The sequence below is a fragment of the Lonchura striata genome, chromosome 2 (assembly GCF_050655825.1).
Source record: "Lonchura striata isolate lonStrDom1 chromosome 2, ASM5065582v1, whole genome shotgun sequence".
NCBI lineage: Eukaryota > Metazoa > Chordata > Aves > Passeriformes > Estrildidae > Lonchura > Lonchura striata.
The window spans coordinates 10,323,100-10,340,236 of record NC_140704.1 but is presented as its reverse complement, the minus strand read 5'-3'; the positions used below and the strand labels follow the sequence as shown (position 1 = coordinate 10,340,236).

Sequence of the window (17,137 nt, the reverse complement as noted above, 5' to 3'; positions counted from 1 at the left end):
AGTAAGCCAAATGCAATATCAAAGTGTGGCCTGTTGGAAGTAACACTGTGCTTGTTCTGCCTGGAATTTAATGCTTTTCATGGCAGCCTGTGTGGAGCTGTGTTTTCAATTTGTGACTGAACAGAGTTGGGAGCACACCAATGGCTGGGCTCATGCTGACCAGTCCTGCACACCATCAGGGCTGTCCCCATTTCTCTCCGTGTCCCCTGCACCATCACCCCACTGCCCTCCAGCAAGCAGGCTGGAGGAGAAAGAAGCTGGGAAGGGGCACAGCCAAGAAAGCTGCCCCAGCTGACCTGGGATATCCCATACCACATAATGTCATGCTCAGCATTAAAGGGTGGTTGGTCTTGCAAAGCAGCCATTGCTCAGAGTCTGGCTGGGCATCATTCTGCTCAAAGGGGGTGATGAGTGATTGCTTTTGCATCACTTGGGTTTTTCTCTTTCCTTCTCTCATTAAACTGTCTTCATCTTGACCTGTGGATTTTCTCACTTTCGCTCTTCCTATGATTTCCCTGTCCCACAGGGAGTTGGGTGAGTCCTGAGCTGCTTACTGGGTCAACCCACTGCAAACATGCAGGAAAGCTGGCTACACTCAGAGAAAGAAGTTAGGCTGGATTATGGCTTGACTATGTATATCTGCCTTTTGATTGTGTTAACTCCTTAACTGAAGATTGCTTCTTAGATGGTTCTCTACAGAAATTCTTGAAAGAGTCATTGAATCAAACTGTAAAAATGGCTAAATCTCTGAAGGAATATTGTTAATTATAGTGCCTATAAGGATTTAGGAACAGCACAGAATGAGAGCCTTGAGTGAGATGGTTAAACAGCCTGATTGATTGTATAGCTTAATGTCAGGCTTTGTTGGGTTCTCCTAAGATGTGGCATCTCAGTCCATAGGACAGACTAAAAGCCAAACACCCTCTACAGAGTGGCGTGGCTGGAATGGAGAAAAGCCACTTCAGGACAGGCTATATGTAGCAACATTATCCTCCCAAGCAGAATTGTTTTTGAAGCATTTGAGTGGAGACTTGTTTGGCAAGTTTTGAAGGTGTTAAAAAAATTACTAAAGGTTTTACTTGCAAGCATGTCATTTTGGTGGAGACTACAAAGATAGAGAATTACGTGTTTTGAAGCATCTGGCAGTAGACAGTGCCAGGGACTGGATACTGAATTAGATTGAATGCTCTTTCCAAACTGTCTGGAACTTATGGCTAGTGGTATTCCAGAATAGCTTGTGGGCTATTCTATTTTCTCAGCTGAGAAACAAATTAAATTTTAATCCTTCATCTGCAGTATTCTTGAAATTAGTATTGTCTCCAATATGTACCAAAATGGGTTATGATTTCTGGATTCTTCACACTGCATAAAACTACTTCTCAAGATATCTGAGTCAATAGCATCTGCCTTTGTTTTTTTTCTTCCAAGTTATGTCATCTATGAGAACAGCACGTGGTTCCTGGAACACCATCTTCCACAGGGATAATGGTGATCCAGCCTGCTCTCCAGTGCTTCTAAAATATGTATCTTCTAATCACCTTACTAAACATATCTCAGGATTCAGCTACGGACCCTTATCCAGGTTTCTTTGTGGGCTACCTCTAATACAACTTGGATATTATCTTTGATACCTTCTTGATTTCCAATTTTGTGGAAAAATCCAAGACTCAGTGTCAACTCAGATGTTTAAAGGGAAAGGTATCCTGATTCTTCCAGGAAGGTTTTACAGTTCACCTCTCCAAAAAGAAGAGGAGGAAGCTGTATATGTACCTGTGGGTGTATCTGAGAGTGTGTGATTCTCTGTGTCTGTGTGTATAGCAGAGTTTAACATTTTATTAAAGATTACCTTGAAAAAGTAATCATTGTGATAATCTCTTTGGTACAAAAAGAATCTTAGTCTACCAAATTATCTTAATTTCCGGGTTGTGATCACTGACAGACTAATGAATTGTCATTTGTATTCATTTCCTTTCAAACTGAGAGCAAATTTAGTATGTTTCCTTTGATGTAGTCATTGCAGACTAGATTTCTAGAGATGTGCTTTTGAAAATAAATAATTCCCTCCATCTTTAGGCACTTAAATGCTATTAATATCTGACCTTTTATGGCTGTATAGTCACAGATAATGGCCCAGGGATTAGTGAGATGAAAAGATTGAATCTAGCATATTTTAAGTCTCATTAACTAGCATCTTAGCATTTGAGAGAGAGAAAAATAGATATGAAAAGTAGCTGGTTTCTTGCAACAGCACAGATGGTTCTCTAGGATTTTAGCTGATTTCCATTTAAACACTTGGAATAAATATTTTCATTTTATTCAACCTGCTACTCAATTTCAGTTGAGGGAAAACTTCTAGAAGTTGTTAATTTTCCTTAGGTAACCCTGAAAATGTACTAACAAATCTGTCCAAGCTAAGGAGAGCAGGATTCATCTTGCTTCTTTTCTGTCTCCTCTAACTGTTACTGCAAGGTTAAGTGAGTTATCCCACATCATCAATAGTCAGTGGAATCACAGAAATACTTCAAGAGACATCTCAGGCACCCATCTGGGGCAGGGATCCATCACCATCAGGAGATCTCTCTTACCTTATACTGCACACTTTCTTCTTTAATGGCTGAAGTTACATGAAATGGACCCTTTCCTCACTGTCTAGCAAAGGAATCTTTGTTACTCAGTTTAGGGCATAAAGTTAATATTTCTTTACTTAGTAATAGATCACACTCTCTGAGGATCTTCCATACTGAAAGTAATAAAGGGTAGGTCTGCAGAGAGTGCCACAGGAGACCATGCACTGTGTCAGAGGTATGATTCACACTTAGCAATGTACTACAGCTCAGGGTGAGCTCCTCAGATTCTGTTTTCCCACCTTTGCTATGAGTCATGCCATGAAGTTCTTTTCATAGCTCCAGCTGCTATGCTTGTGTAAGTGACAAGTGCCCACCAAAAATTCCTTTTCTGAGCATTGCTGAAACAGAAGCAGACTTGGAGTAAACACTGAGGCCACATCCTTAGGCAGTTAAATAAAACCCAAAAAACCAGTTATTTTTATATTCTTAGGATTTATGATAGCCTAGCTCCTGGTTTTTAACTCTGGAGAGGGACGTAGGGGAGAGCATGCAGCTTGGCCTTTAACTTGAGTGAAAATTAGGTCTGCACTGAGTCCTGGCATGTGGTCAGCCATAAAGCTGACTTTTTGGGGTGGTACTTCAAGCAGTTTTGACCTGCATTGTTTTCCCAGGGAATAAAAGCCTGGCATACTGCTGAGATTTGCTCGGACCAGGGATGGTTCACCAGTGGCAGCCTGTGCATGGGCAGAGATTTATTTAGTCCAAGAGATGTGACTTATGATATACCCATTTTCAGACAGAAAATTCTGTATGTCCCATTTTGTTTTCTTGAACACTACCAGGCATATCCTAAGTAAATATCAGATACTCCAGAAGTTGTGCTGTTTTTTCCTCTGTTACCAGCATAACAGATGCTCTGTATCTCTGTCTCCCAAAATAAATGTGCACAGACAAATTGAGTCAGTCATTCTGGTCTTGGCTTAGACTCTGCTTCCTTTGAAATACTTCTCAGAGTATTTCAGCTGCAACTGGCCACAGAAGGACATTGCTGATAATTCAGCTGCTGTTTCTCAAGCTGTTCCATAGTTAAAAGACATATGAGGCTCTGGTACTCTCAGTACTTTCTGCACCTGCAGTATAGTCACAGGCAATGAATTATATAACTGCTGGATTTCAGTAATTCTCCTGCTTTCTTGAAGTTATACTGCAGTGTTCAGCCTGGATTATTAGTAATACCATTTTGGGGCATCAATGCAATAAGCAGATCCATCCTATTTTTGTTAAATGTTTCATCTTCCTTTGCATCCAAAATAGACCTGTCTTAAGGGGCTGCTGTGGCAGCTTCCTGCAGTCTTTAACTCTGCTGGCATTCAGAAGTCTGGTGAGAGGAATGTGGGATGCCAGGGCTTTCAGAGCTGCTTGTTTTCACAAGTTGTAGGGCAAATCCCACAGCAGCCATCTGGTGTGAGATACTCCATGTGATAGTAGTGCCTTAGGACTAGTCACCACTGAGGATTTTTTATCTCTTTGCAGAGTTATCAGTCATGGTGGAGAGCTGATGGGTTTTTATCAACTTTAAATTTTACTGTTCTTTATATGTATTACACTGTTTACCATAAGAAATAGGAATGAAGACTTCTTGGGCTCTGAAGTTACTCCATTTCTTTATGAACTTCTAGTAGTTAGATTATGCACCAAGCCTTGATTTGATTTCACTTTAGGATCAGGTTAATTTGTATGCAAGAAGGTGTAAGTATCTTTCTCTGTTGTATACTAAATATTTTTATTTTTCCAAAAAGAGAGTTTACTTTTGATTTCCAGAGGACATCACTTGCAAACTTCTGTTAATAGTAAAATAGCAGACCTGGAATTCTCAATGGAATAAAACGGTTAAAATAGGCTGGCCATAATGTTTAATGACTTCAAAACAAAAAAAAAATATATAACAGAAAAATCAGTATGCTAGACACGTGTTTTCCACTAACAACATTGTCTGTAGTGTCCTAAAACCATTTAAATCTGTTTGTCCAAGGTTAGCAGTCTACAGCTGTCTCTTCTGTTGCTCTACTAAAATGTTGACACCTCATTTTTTACTTTTTTTAACCTTTAATGGTATAATGGTTAATTTGTAAAATTCCTGTATTTGACATTGTTTTTCTTTTTATTTTACTCCCTGCTTTTTGCATTCTCCTCTTTTGTTTCTCCCACCCTTCATTCCCATTTTTTATTATTATTTTCGTCTTGTGTTACCTTCTTTCCTTCTCTCCCTCATCCCTGCTATTCCTGCTGCTATAGCCTCACAGGCTGGGGAAGCTGGCCGAGCAGGTAGGGGATTTTCATGTTCCCTCAATACCCACCTATCAGCTTCCAACAGTGGGACAGACTAGAAATTGAGTCTGGAGATTTGGGGATTTTCAGATCCTTCTATAAAATTATAAATAAGTCCAGAATAGTTTTATCTGGATGCAGGTTTCATCAAATATTAGACATCCATTGTAATTATTTCATTCATGCTGAAAATAATAAATGCCCTAGTGATTGTCTTTGATTTTCAAACTTGACTGTTTCCATTATTTTACAAATCAAATCAGCTTTAGTTTTATTTTTAAAGATAACCAATTTTTCCTTGGTTTTCTTTTTTTCTTTTCAACATTTTGTATATTTCAAATGAGTTCTCCACTCAGCACTAGTCTGTTACACTGCTGAGTTTAGCAGTAGACTGAAAATCATGTCGTTAATAGCTAGAGAGGATATTGTACCTTGTATTGTGCATAACAAGCTAAAGAGGCTAACATGCATGTGCAGCTCTATTACTGCTGTTCTCTGGTGGTGGGTGATGATCAGTACCTGTCCAGTAAGTATCAATTGGTAGTGGTAACACTTTTTCCCCATAGATACAAAAATTGGCTATTTGTGGGTCTGGGTTGCAACTTTTAGTGCTCAAAAAATTGTGGAATAATCAGCCAGCATTGCAGAAATGTAAAATTTAGCCCTAGACATTCCTAATGTGAAGAATTATACTCTACAATGCATCCCAAATGGGACAGAAATCACTAGGAGTTCATGTTGCCTGCTGGTTTAAGTAGTAGACATCTAAATAACTGCTAAAGGTGTTTGTGCATCTGGAGTTTACCAGGTTTAGGAGAATTCCTCTGCTGAAAAGGAAATTTCCAACGTGCCAGTGTTCCAGAATGAAGTTGTGCTTTTCTTCTAGCTTTGTGCTTAGCAGTATCATGAGGTCTGCAGCAGAGAAGAGAGCCCTAGCCTGGAGCATTGAGAATTCACATGATGTTCAGTGGTGATGAGTTTGAAGTTTTGGATAAGGGCAGATCATGGCAGGCTGCAAAACTGAAGAAAAGCTGTGGGTGGAAAGGCCTAAAGACTGCATCATCTCTGCATGAAAGGAAACTAAAATTAGTCTGCCTCTTTTCAAGTAACTAAATATTGTGACATAAAGCAAGGGTTTAAATTATGCAGTGGAAGACTGAAAAGGATCAGAATAATTGCTTAACAGAGCTTCAGTCCAGATTGGTTAATGTCATGCGTGCTACCTTTACTATCTTTAGCTTCAAGTATATTCTCTGTTGCATGTATGGAAGACTCTCAGTATACCATGCTTCACATTCCTGACCATGTGCTTCTGCCATTAAACTGTGTCTCCTCAGCAGTTTCCGCCTTCCTTTATATGGCAAAACGTGTTTAACATTTTTTGTATGTATCCATGTGCTGATTACTTGGCCTTTTGTAGCAAATAAAACCTCTGTTCACATGTGTTGGTTAAGTAGTCTGACTGCTTGGTGTTTTTCTGAACTCCAAGGTGACAAGTACCTGATGGTAGGTATTTTTCCAGTGCTTGTTCTGATTCTGTAAAGCTGAGCTTTGATTGATGAATACTTTAAATATAACTTGTCATTTGATTAGCATAATTAGCACTGAAATAAATGTTTGGTTATCTGGGGGGAAAAACTCTTCTCTCCTCCCAGCCCTCATGTTCTGATTAGCTGATGTTGTTGTTTACAGGGAACATCTGGACCAGATCCCACCACAGTGTATGTTGATATGAGGGCACTGAGGCATGACAGGTCGGAACCACCTTTTTCTTTTTCTCTAATAAACACAATTAACAGAGTTTCTATCAAGAAAACTGCTTACAGCACACCCCACAGACCCTGGAAACCATTGCAATAATAAATAATTTGTGTTGACTCCTAACAACACCCAGCAGACACACACATTATAATGGTTAATTAATTTTGCCATGGATAAAACAGAGGCATCTAACATCACTGCAGTAATGAGTTACAAGATTCCTTGCCTTTATTGCCTTCAGGATTTCATGACACGTGCATTCAGGTGATGCAGCCTAGCCAGTCCCCACAAACTGGAGTCCTATTGGGCCTTTTAGCTTCACAGAGGTGTTTCTCCTGGCTTGGCAGCTCTTTGCCTGCCAGGAGATCACGGTGGGGTTTGCTGCAATTCTTAATGCTGCAGGACTGTGAGGGGATGGATTATTTGCTTCAGCCACAGTGAACAACCACATTCTGTAATTCTGCAGCCACATCTATTTTTCAGTTCCATCTTGAGTGTTAGATATGTATACAAGGAGTGAAAAATAAAATTTATCACTTAGTGGTTGGAGGCAAGCTTGAGATCTCAGGTGTCATTTTAAAAAATACCCATGCACATATATTTCAGTTTTCCAATACTCTGGTCATGAGTCTCTTTACAGAACTGTAACAAACCAAGAAGTTTTCTATGAACTCTGGAAAAGGTGAACATTTAATTAAGAGTCCTGGTTCCCCTAAAAAATCATTATCCAAATAGGGTGTTTGTTGTTTTTCTTTCATCCTTCTTAAAAGCTTAACAGAGAATTTGCCCCCCAGCTTTGGCTCTATCAAAGTGACCAGTTCAGCTTGTAGAATACAAACCTCAGGGCACTGCAGGCCCAAATTACCCAAGGGGTAGTTAGGTCATATAGACATGTAGGTATTTTCTTGTTGCACATGGAGTTTGGCAGGTAGAAGAAAGGAGCTGCAAGATGTTGACTCATGATTTCTTTATTCCTTTTGCACACAGTGATTCCAATAATAACACTTAGGTTTGATCTGTCCTTTGGGACACTACTGTCTGCATTACCCAGCCACAGAAATTTGGTGTTCCTGGCCCAGCAAGTGCAGTAGTGTAGAGACAAGAGTCCATGGTTGTACTCAACCCAGAAAAGAAAAAAGACCTTTTCTATAGAAAGAGAATGTAACATTCACAGTCAGTAAAAATTACAAATAATAAAAAAAAATATGTTTAGAGAGAGGAATTAAGATTTACTCTTCATGAAAGCTGTATAGACCATGGGTATACTATTTCCCTGCCTTAGCATGTCATTGAGAAGTAGGCATCATTATCAAGATCAGGCTTTGCAGTGTGCTAATTTATATTTAGTGACTAGTTCTACAGAACATGAAAGATGGTCTTTAGAGCTGGTTCTCATAGTGTGGTAATGCAAATTCTAATTTGATGATTTAAAGTTGTGCCTCATTTACCCAGTCCTGCAGAATTTGGAATTAGATTAATAGGTCATAAATTAAAGGAGTAAACAACTCTATTTGACATAGTCTCCTCACACTTGCTGTTTCTAACCATTTTAGTGGAACTGAATGTCCCTATTACTTAGCAGTATCTGAAAGATCCCTGTAGATGTCTGTGAGACCATAGAGTAGGAACACACAGAATCTTGGCAGGCCAGCCAGTCCCCCAACAATGTGAACATTTTACACTGTACACTTAATGTGAGAAAAAGGTTTTCATAATTTGTATTTTAGAAGATATTTTTCAGGGTCTAAAACAGACTGAACATATGTTTTTTTTCTTGGCATGATAACACTCTCTAGTTGCTTCAAAAACAGCTGTAGTTCATCTCTTTGAGATTATTCAAATCCTGTTCACATCCATAAAAATTAATTATCAGTTTCAATACAACTATTTCAAGCTCATCTGGTAATTATGTGCTTGCATACTTTACAGCTTATGAAAATGTCATTTTCTTGTAGGCATTTAGGTCAAAATACCTGTGCTAGGTAAAATCTGTGTAGAGATCTAGGGGTGGTTGTTCAACCTAACTCGATGTTTCTTTTCCTCCCAGCTCCCCCTGGATTTGGAGAGTTTGCTTCTTAGGTCAGGGTGGAAGTTTTCAAACACCTTTTTTGTGGGTGTCCCTGAGTGGTTCTGAGCTAACAGCTTAGGTTTAGCTGCTGGGACTGGCCATAGTAGTGGGCTCACCTGGAGGCTCAGGAAACTTGTACCAAAGGATGCAGTCACTTGGTCAGTGACTGGCATCAGTTCTGACACTGGAAGAAGGTTTGACTGCCTAGCTGTGAGCATCTAATGCAGTTCTAGGTGCTCCAGCTTCTCAAGTAGCATCTCACATGGAGTCACGTTGTGTTTGCAAGTTCTATGAAGTGTCCCAGGCACCCTGAGGTGTCTCAAATGGCATTAGACACCTATTTTTGGAATCTGAGTAACACAAAAAGCAAGAATATACAGCTCTGTCTTGCTGTTGGTGACAGGATATCAGTATCACTGTACTTGACATTTTACTGATTTTTTACAAATCGGGATGTCTTTAGGATGGCCTGAGAAAAGAGTGAGCAAAGACAGGCAAGTCCCACAGAGGCTTTTAATAAAAACCAGAAGAGTCCTGGGTTATCTGCCAGGTGGGTGATGTGCCCCTGCAGTGCAGAGCAGTGCAGTTTACAGACACCACAGAGGTTAACTCAGGTCCAAAGGACAGAGCAGGTGGATTAATGGTTCCCAGCACAGCCCAGAGGCTCCTGGCTGCTGCCTCCCTGTGCAGCTCAGGCCATGGCCACGTGCCCAGGGCATCCCCAGGGAGGATGGACAGCAGAGCTCTGGGCAGGAGCACCTGCTCAGCTCATTGCTGCATTCCTCTGCCTCTGGGAAAGCCATTTTATTCCCCCACCCCCCACAAAAAATAGGAAAATGAATTGGATAAATATATAGATACTCTTGTCCTGCTTCTAAAGGCCTGGTTGTCAGACTGTTCCATCATATTTTTGACCGGTCATGCACTCCTCAGAAAGCTTTTCAGGTGGTTAAGCACAAGGTGCCTGAATATGCTAAAAGCAGAGAAGTGCTTGGAAGATAAAAAAAGGGAGAGAGTGAGAGAGAGAGCCTTTTCTCATCATGCCCAAATACCATATACTTGAAAGATGGTGGCTTTTACAACTTTGCATCCTTTGGTAGAAGTAAAGATGTAAATTTGAAGCCCAAGCTTTCCTTGTATCTGGATTGCTCTAAAACAATACGTACTTGTGTTTATAAAATGTCCAGCAAAAAACACATTTCTGATATTAAAATAAATTTTCACAGCTTCTTCATCCTTAACAGCAGCTTAGTTTTTGGCAGAAAAACTATTTATTGGCAAAACAAGTCATTTCATCAAACTGAGATTAAACCAAAATAAATGTTTCTTTTCCATCAACAGGGCAAAAATATTTTCAAGTGTTCTGTAGGAAGTCAGGCTGGATTCTCAAATGTTTCAATATATTTGTAAACATCCTAAACCATACTTTTTAGACTCATTCAAAGCTGTTTTCAAATTGTTACTGTTTTAATCTGATAATACATATTTTGAAATTACCTTGAATTTGAAACTAGCAGGTATGAATTGGAAATAAAATTACATTTAAAATATTGACATATTTTGACTGCTTTGAATTGTTTCTCAAAATTTTCACATAGGAATTTCTTTTCCTGGGTATCTGTACCTTTCCTATTTTAAATGTTTTATAGAGAATTGTCTCAGAAATTTTAAATAGTGAGCTGAAGGATCCCTCTGGTGACAGCTGAGGGAGATTATTGATCTCCTCCTAAAGTTGAAGCTTCATGCAAATCCTGTAAAGATAAACATCCCCTTGCATCCTAATATTCTTTTCTATATCAAAATCTTATCCATTAAAAAAAAAAAAATTATCACTTCTTTTCTGCCCTGAGCGGGGCAAGGAAAGATCTACTTCGATATTGAAGTTTATATTTAAAAGGGTAAAAAAAGTAAAAGGAAACATATTCATTGCAATCTGTCTACCCCCAAAAGCAGATAAAAATGTCACTAGTCTTCTTGTTTAGTAGCAGATAGTGACAACTTATGAGCTTTGATGTAGTGGAGGCTTAGACTCCCAGGGGGAGAGAGCCACTAACCAAGTCACAAATGTATTGATAAAGATTTACATACCATTTTGCATGCATTTGTCATACACAGTTCCTCCTTATTTTGACTACAAATTGTATTTAAACTGTTTATTGGACTGGATTGACATTTTGCATCAAACTGGGCAAGAATGAAGACTTTCAGCCAGTGCTGGTAAACACTGTTTTCTGTTTTATTTGATGTCATCTCTAGTTTCACACATCCTTTCCCTCATGTCCTTATCCTGTCTTCAAACTTCAGTATACCCATTGGTGAAATAATAGGTGCATTAAATGATCTTTTAAATTATTTAGTTTCATCTAGTTACGTCTGTAGGGTAATAAAGATAGAAAAATTAATTTATTAAACTCTTTTGTGGTTTAGCTCCTTTTGAGCTACAGGTAATGGTGAGCTGCTGGGATATCCAGACATGGTGAGGCATCTGGCACCAAAGAGGGTCTCAAATCCAGGTGTGGGATATGGCCAAACAGACCAGAAGTACAAAGATCTATGTGGGTTCAAGTTATTACCCTCTTTATTAAACAAGCAGTCTGTGGTGCTGTACAAAATACATGTCTTTTCCTGTGTGGCCACTGACATCTTCAGGGAGTGATGCAAATTAATGTAGCTCTTAAAAAAATTACCTTGTATATACTTAGTCTGTCATTAGCAGACTCGATTTCTTAGGAGGTTATTTGTGTGTTGTACTAACAATAATAAGCAAGTCTTACTTTTTGTTTTGGATTCCAAGAGCATTCACAGTTCTCTGAACTTCCTTCAGACTTGCTCTGACATTGTCTCCCTGACAAAGGAGTTTTCAGAATAGAAATTCTGAATCTCATTTCTCAAGAAAAGAAGGGAACACTTGTAGCATTTCAAAGAAATGAGAAAAGAGTTATTAGGATTTATTTTCATAGATTGCTTATACACTGAGCCCAGTCTGAAATCCAGGCTCTGTCAAAAGAAAGCAGTAAAGGCTTTGGCTTCATTTTAATATATTCCAGCATTTCAGACTTCATACAGGAGGAGAAAAATAGCCTTTTATTACGGCTGTCGATTGTTTATCCTTTCTGCATTTTACCAAAACTTTCATGTTATATATACATTGTATGGGGTAATACCAAACAGCAAAGCCACAGGAGCTTTTTTCCCTTATTCTCAAACACTTCTCCATCTACCCTGAAAAATACTTTTATTAAAGGGTTACCACACAAAAGAACTCCTTAGCTGAGTTTTTAGCTCAGCTGTAGCCCCAGCAGTGCTCTGTAGCACAGTCACCGTGTGGAGTGGAACCATTTTATATTCACACAGGAGGGAGCACAGACAGGGGGAGGTGTGTCAGAAGGAGACTTGCTAATAGCAAGTGACAGTGAAATAGTTACCTTTTGTGCAAATTTAATTGATTTGAAAGCCATTGGCCAATTGTATCAAAAGAGAAGCTTTGAGTATTCCCTTGGTGCTGGGGGGAGCAGGGCTTTTCCAGCTCCTGCAATGAGTTACAGCATCCGGAGCCCAGTCACAGGTTAGAGAAAATTAAAGTCCTCAGCTCTTCACTGTGTGGGGTCCAAAGGGGTGGTTAAAATCCATAACTACCCTCTGTGACAGCCAGCCAGCGTTTCCCTTGCAGTGAGATGCCGTAGGCAGAGGACATGGGTTGTTTTAAGGTGTAAAGTTCCACGTACCTGGTAAACTGTTCAAAACAGACCCCCCATGTCATTGTCCTGAGTGCTTTGGACACAATAAGCTCATTTTGCCAACGGAATTGTCAAGTGCTACCTCCAGCAGTGCCAGTTCTGTCACCCTGAGCCTCAGGGACATTCACATATGGGTGGCTCCAATTCCAAGTTCCACACATCACCCATAATTTTTTGTAATTGTCTGTTGCTTTCGCTGTCTGGATTTTTTTCTGTTATACAGAAATAGTTTTTTCATGAAAGTGAAAAGATTTGCACCCCTATGGAGTCAGTAGAAGTAACTCAGCTGAGAGAAGGGCCTGAGGTCTTTAAAGTAAAACCCGAGTCCCTCAAAGATTTAAGTACAAAAAGAAATGATACAGTTTGGTTTTCAGGAGTCTTTGTAGATCTGCCTGGCTTTTAGGCATTCTGCCTATTAGCTTTAAGAATCTTATTTGTGAGTATAAGCTGTTTGTCATGGTACTGGCAAAACCCTCCTTCTTCTTCATGTTTTTTCTCAGAAGAAGATACAGCCTTGTTCTCTTAGCAGTATTGTGTTTTCTTTCTGCCATGCAAACACTGCTGTCTCAAAAATCCCCTTGGTGTTGTTTCTGATCTATGGGAAACAAATCTCCCAGAAAGAAAAGTTAATTTGTGCTGATAAGCATCATGTGAACACTTTCAAATCTGGCTCAGAGAACTCCCAGTTTGTCTAGAGATGAGGAAAGGTTCTGTCTTGCTGTTCTGATTGCATCAGGAGACCAACTTGTTTAATCTCCTTGCACTGAATAGTCAGTGATTAGGAATAAAGTTGATGGTCTGGGAAACTGAAGAGGAGCAAATATTGCTGAAGAAATTGTACTCTTTACCCATGAGAATCCAGAGTTAAAAGCAAATTTGTAAATGTACCTTTTAAAGATGCCTCATGTTTCCAGGCATAACATGACTTCTGTTCAGGGCAAAAGAAAAGGAGAAATGTCCAAGAACTAAAGGGGGGAGAGAGCCCTACAAAGTAATTTTTGTGCTTTCTCAGGCAAGATTACTTGTCACTGAAGTATTTCCTCCCTTGATGCAAACCCATTTCTTCTTTGATAAAATCATCTTCAAAAGAAAAGCATATCATGAGTTTAGTGGAACAGGACAAGAAGAGTTGGCTCCAAATATGTTTTTTGAGAGAGGATGTGGTTTAGCATAGTTTAACTACAAATCAAGAAGTTCCAGTTGTATTTCTGTGGATGGCTTAGAGGAAAGAGAATACTGTCCTGTGTACCAAGTAAGACAGAGACAAAGGGAAGACAAAAAGCTGTAGCTTTCCAGGAAGGTGGGTGTACTGCAGTTGTACAGTTATTGTGTTATTGTTTGCAAGTAGCATTTGCATGTCATTCTTCCAGTGTGAGTAAAAGAACTAGATTGAAAATGGTTCCATTTTTGTTTTAAAAAGCAGTTTTGAGTGTAACTACAATTTCACTGAAATGATAAAATTTCAGTTAAATTATTGGGAATTTCACTGCTTATTCTATTTCCAACTTATTAAAATACACCAACAAATTTATTCCTGAAGAGTCTCTGACACTATTAAAAAAAAGATTTCCCATTTCCAAGTGTGCTGAGATTCTTTGGTGTTACAGGTCCTTCTCTTTCAATCATGCTTCTCATGGAAGTTGGAAATAGATAAAACAAGCTGCCTGCTCAGATTTCTGAGGAAGATATATTTAAAAAAACTTCATTTTTTTGTTACCTAAAAGCCATACTTCTTTCTGTCTCCCAGACTTTGCCATGAGTCTAGCTGTACTGTTACAGGAATGTCTTAATAAAATGGAATTTTGATTCTTCCATGTTTTATGCAAGTAAGAAGTATTGTATGTATGTATTTGATTTTTATAGCTAGCATATTCTGAAACAATTTGCTTTCCTTCATTTTAGTATATGGTCTTAATGGAGTGCTAAACACTGATTCTTTAAAAGTGCCAAGTGATCAGCATAGCTGATCACATTTGCTGTTTCAGCAGTGGAGGAAAATATGCTGCTTTCCCACACTGCTGCCTTAGAGGGCACTTCACAAGGCATCTGCTTTGGAAGGGCAAATAATGAATATATGTGAGATTTGGAACAAGGCTTTGTAGCTTCTGCAGCTCTAGCCACAGACTGTGCTGTGCTATAGGAGCTGATGCTCTCCATCCCCCTTTCCATTCCCCTCTTCTCTTGCCAGCCTTTGCAGGAGAACAGGGCTTTTGCCATGCCACACACTGTCATGTTTTTGTGACAGATTATTCAGCACAGGGTGTTGTGCTGCCAGTTACCCCTGGAAATGGGCTCTGTCACCCTTGGGATCCACTCCAGCTTGCCAGCCTCAGGCACTCATTTGGCTCCTGTTGTCAGTGAAATCTTTGGCTGAAGGAAAGCTGTAGGAATGGTTAGGCTTGGGAAGGAGAACTCTGAATAGTAAAAGCATTCTTTATTTATATAAGGATACAACACTAATTTGGTTAGAGATGTAATACCCTCTTAAATGGCTCCTATCAATGGACCTTAATATGTTGCTTCAAGCCTAACTTGTCCTTTTTACTATGGCATATAGTGGAAGTGTCTGTAAGCAGGAGATGAACTTGCATAAGCAGAGTCTGAAGAAGCTCAGCCACAGTTCTCAGTGAGTCTCCTGTGACAGGACAGTCCCTTTTCAGTGCCTGCAGGTGTACAAGGCACTGCTGCTCATGGCACCACTGACCTTTCCTTCTGAGTGATCATCTGCAGTTTTCATTGAACCAAGAAAATAGCTTCATGTCTTGGTGTTCCATCTCTTGTTGTTGTTAAGGAGAACTTTATGTAGATTCTTTCCCAAAAATGCAGGGTGAGCCAGCTAATGGGTGGGAAATTTGGAGGTTATAGAAAGAGAAGGGGACAGGTTAAAGAAAATTACTTGATTTCAGAAACTCCACCTTTGATTACATTGTGAGAATGTAGAATGTGAATATTTTATTAACAATGTTAAAATAATTTCTAGCATTTGTTAACAACAAATAAGCTAATTCCATTATCTCAGGATGCTTTTAGATTCCAAGTTTATTATAATTAAGTTTTTCCCTGTATATGAAATCTCTTTAGAGATTAGGACTAGGAAGACAAAGGGTTACAAAATAGAAAAAGCATATTGCATTAAACAGAATTGTCAGATCTCAACTGTTATTATGAAAAGTGCTGTAAAAACAATTAGTAATAAACACCATGTCCAGGGAGATTTGTAATCTGAGTAAAAAGATAACAGCTGCGAGCAGCTTCATGCCTGGTTTTGCAAAGCTGAACCTGAAGCACAGAGAAAGGTGATGCTGTACCTGATGGTGCTCGAGGGACAAGGTGGGAGACCAGATTCTCCAGAGTCCTGCTCCACTGCATTCTCTTGAAACAGTTCTATGCTGTTCTTTAAACAATGTGTAAAGTTAATTTAAACAAATTTAATGTGAGATGGCAGCTGAACATTTTAAAGTACTTCAAAGCTGAAAGCAAATCATGCCTTACCTTTTTTATATATTCCCATAATCTTTTATGATAAAATTGCTATTGCTTTTTTAATCTGTGAAGCTTTGAGTGTTCCCTTCCTGAACCAGAGTTCCTACCCCATTTTGATTTGTTTCCAGCTTTCTGAACTGTCTTAAATCATTGTGTAGCTTTTTCTGCTTCTTTGTCCAGCCATCTAAAGGATTGGAAGCTCTTAGTTTTTGGCCTCAGGGAATTTGGCACATGAAGTGTAATTTAGGTTTATAGTGAATGATTCCTTCGCATTAAAGGAAATGATTTAGTGCTAATTCTTGTTGATCATCAAATTAACAGGATTAAAATATGTCCTGAGCATACAGAAAGTTTAATGGTTGTTCATTCAGTTTGTTAAAGTTTGCCTAAAGCCCAAAGCCTTTTATCACTCTCAGTTGTATTTATCCATTATTTGAATATATCATGTGATAGGAGAAAATCTGCTCTGAGGAAACCAGGATGATGCAGGAAGAAAACATCTTCATTATCTACAGTTTCCCTTCAGCCTAAGTGCAGCTGTGCAATTTTCCTACTTTTCTGATTTGCTATTTGAACTTGCCTGTCATTTTGGAAGGCAGAGCTTATGTTCTTTGATCCATATTTCCATTTTTTTTGCTGCATGAGCTCATTGACTTGTTAATTCTGGAATCGTTTACATAGAAACATTTTATTATTTGAGTAAAAAGAAAATGCACTGGCAGTCTTGAGTGTCAAAAAGGCCTGACCCAGTCCAGGATCCCACTGTTACCTACAGTGCCCATCCTTCTTTTAACTGTAGAGAATGAGAAGAGGCTGCACCAGCCCTTTCCCACCAGAAGTCTTACCCAAGCACCATCTCAGACTGAACCTGGATGTATCTCTGAAAAGTGTTGTTGATGGCAGTAGTTCTTAATTATTGGAGTCAGAACTGGGAAGTCTCTGTGCTCTGGATGTAGCCACATAAAAGGTCTATGACATTAAATGCCTTGCAATTTGGTTTTGGTTACAGTTTCTAATGAATTAGGTAGTTGGCCTTTTTTTCACTGTAAAAGACCATTGTGTTGAATTCAGAAGAGTCAGTTTGGGCAGATCCTTTCAGCTTAAGGAAAAAGAGTTTTCAAAGTGGTCAAAACACCTTAAGTCTTTAATTTTTCTCATGATGTCAGAGAAATAATTTTCAGTTTGGAGAGTTA

At 39.1% G+C, this 17,137-nt stretch overlaps 1 protein-coding gene across 10 annotated transcripts in view; it reads left to right on the top strand.

The window, feature by feature from the left end:
* Positions 1-17,137, top strand: part of DIP2C (DIP2 acetate--CoA ligase C (putative)) — a 307,261-nt gene that overhangs the window by 272,582 nt on the left and 17,542 nt on the right. For 7 of the 10 annotated variants that reach the window (XM_031503793.3, XM_085572963.1, XM_085572962.1 and 4 more), the window contains 2 exons: positions 4,863-4,892; positions 6,588-6,649. In XM_031503793.3, the coding sequence (XP_031359653.1) occupies positions 4,863-4,892; positions 6,588-6,649 (92 nt within the window). The remainder of the gene's footprint in view (positions 1-4,862; positions 4,893-6,587; positions 6,650-17,137) is intronic. The other 3 variants (XM_021528802.4, XM_021528799.4, XM_085572960.1) reach the window with 1 other exon arrangement.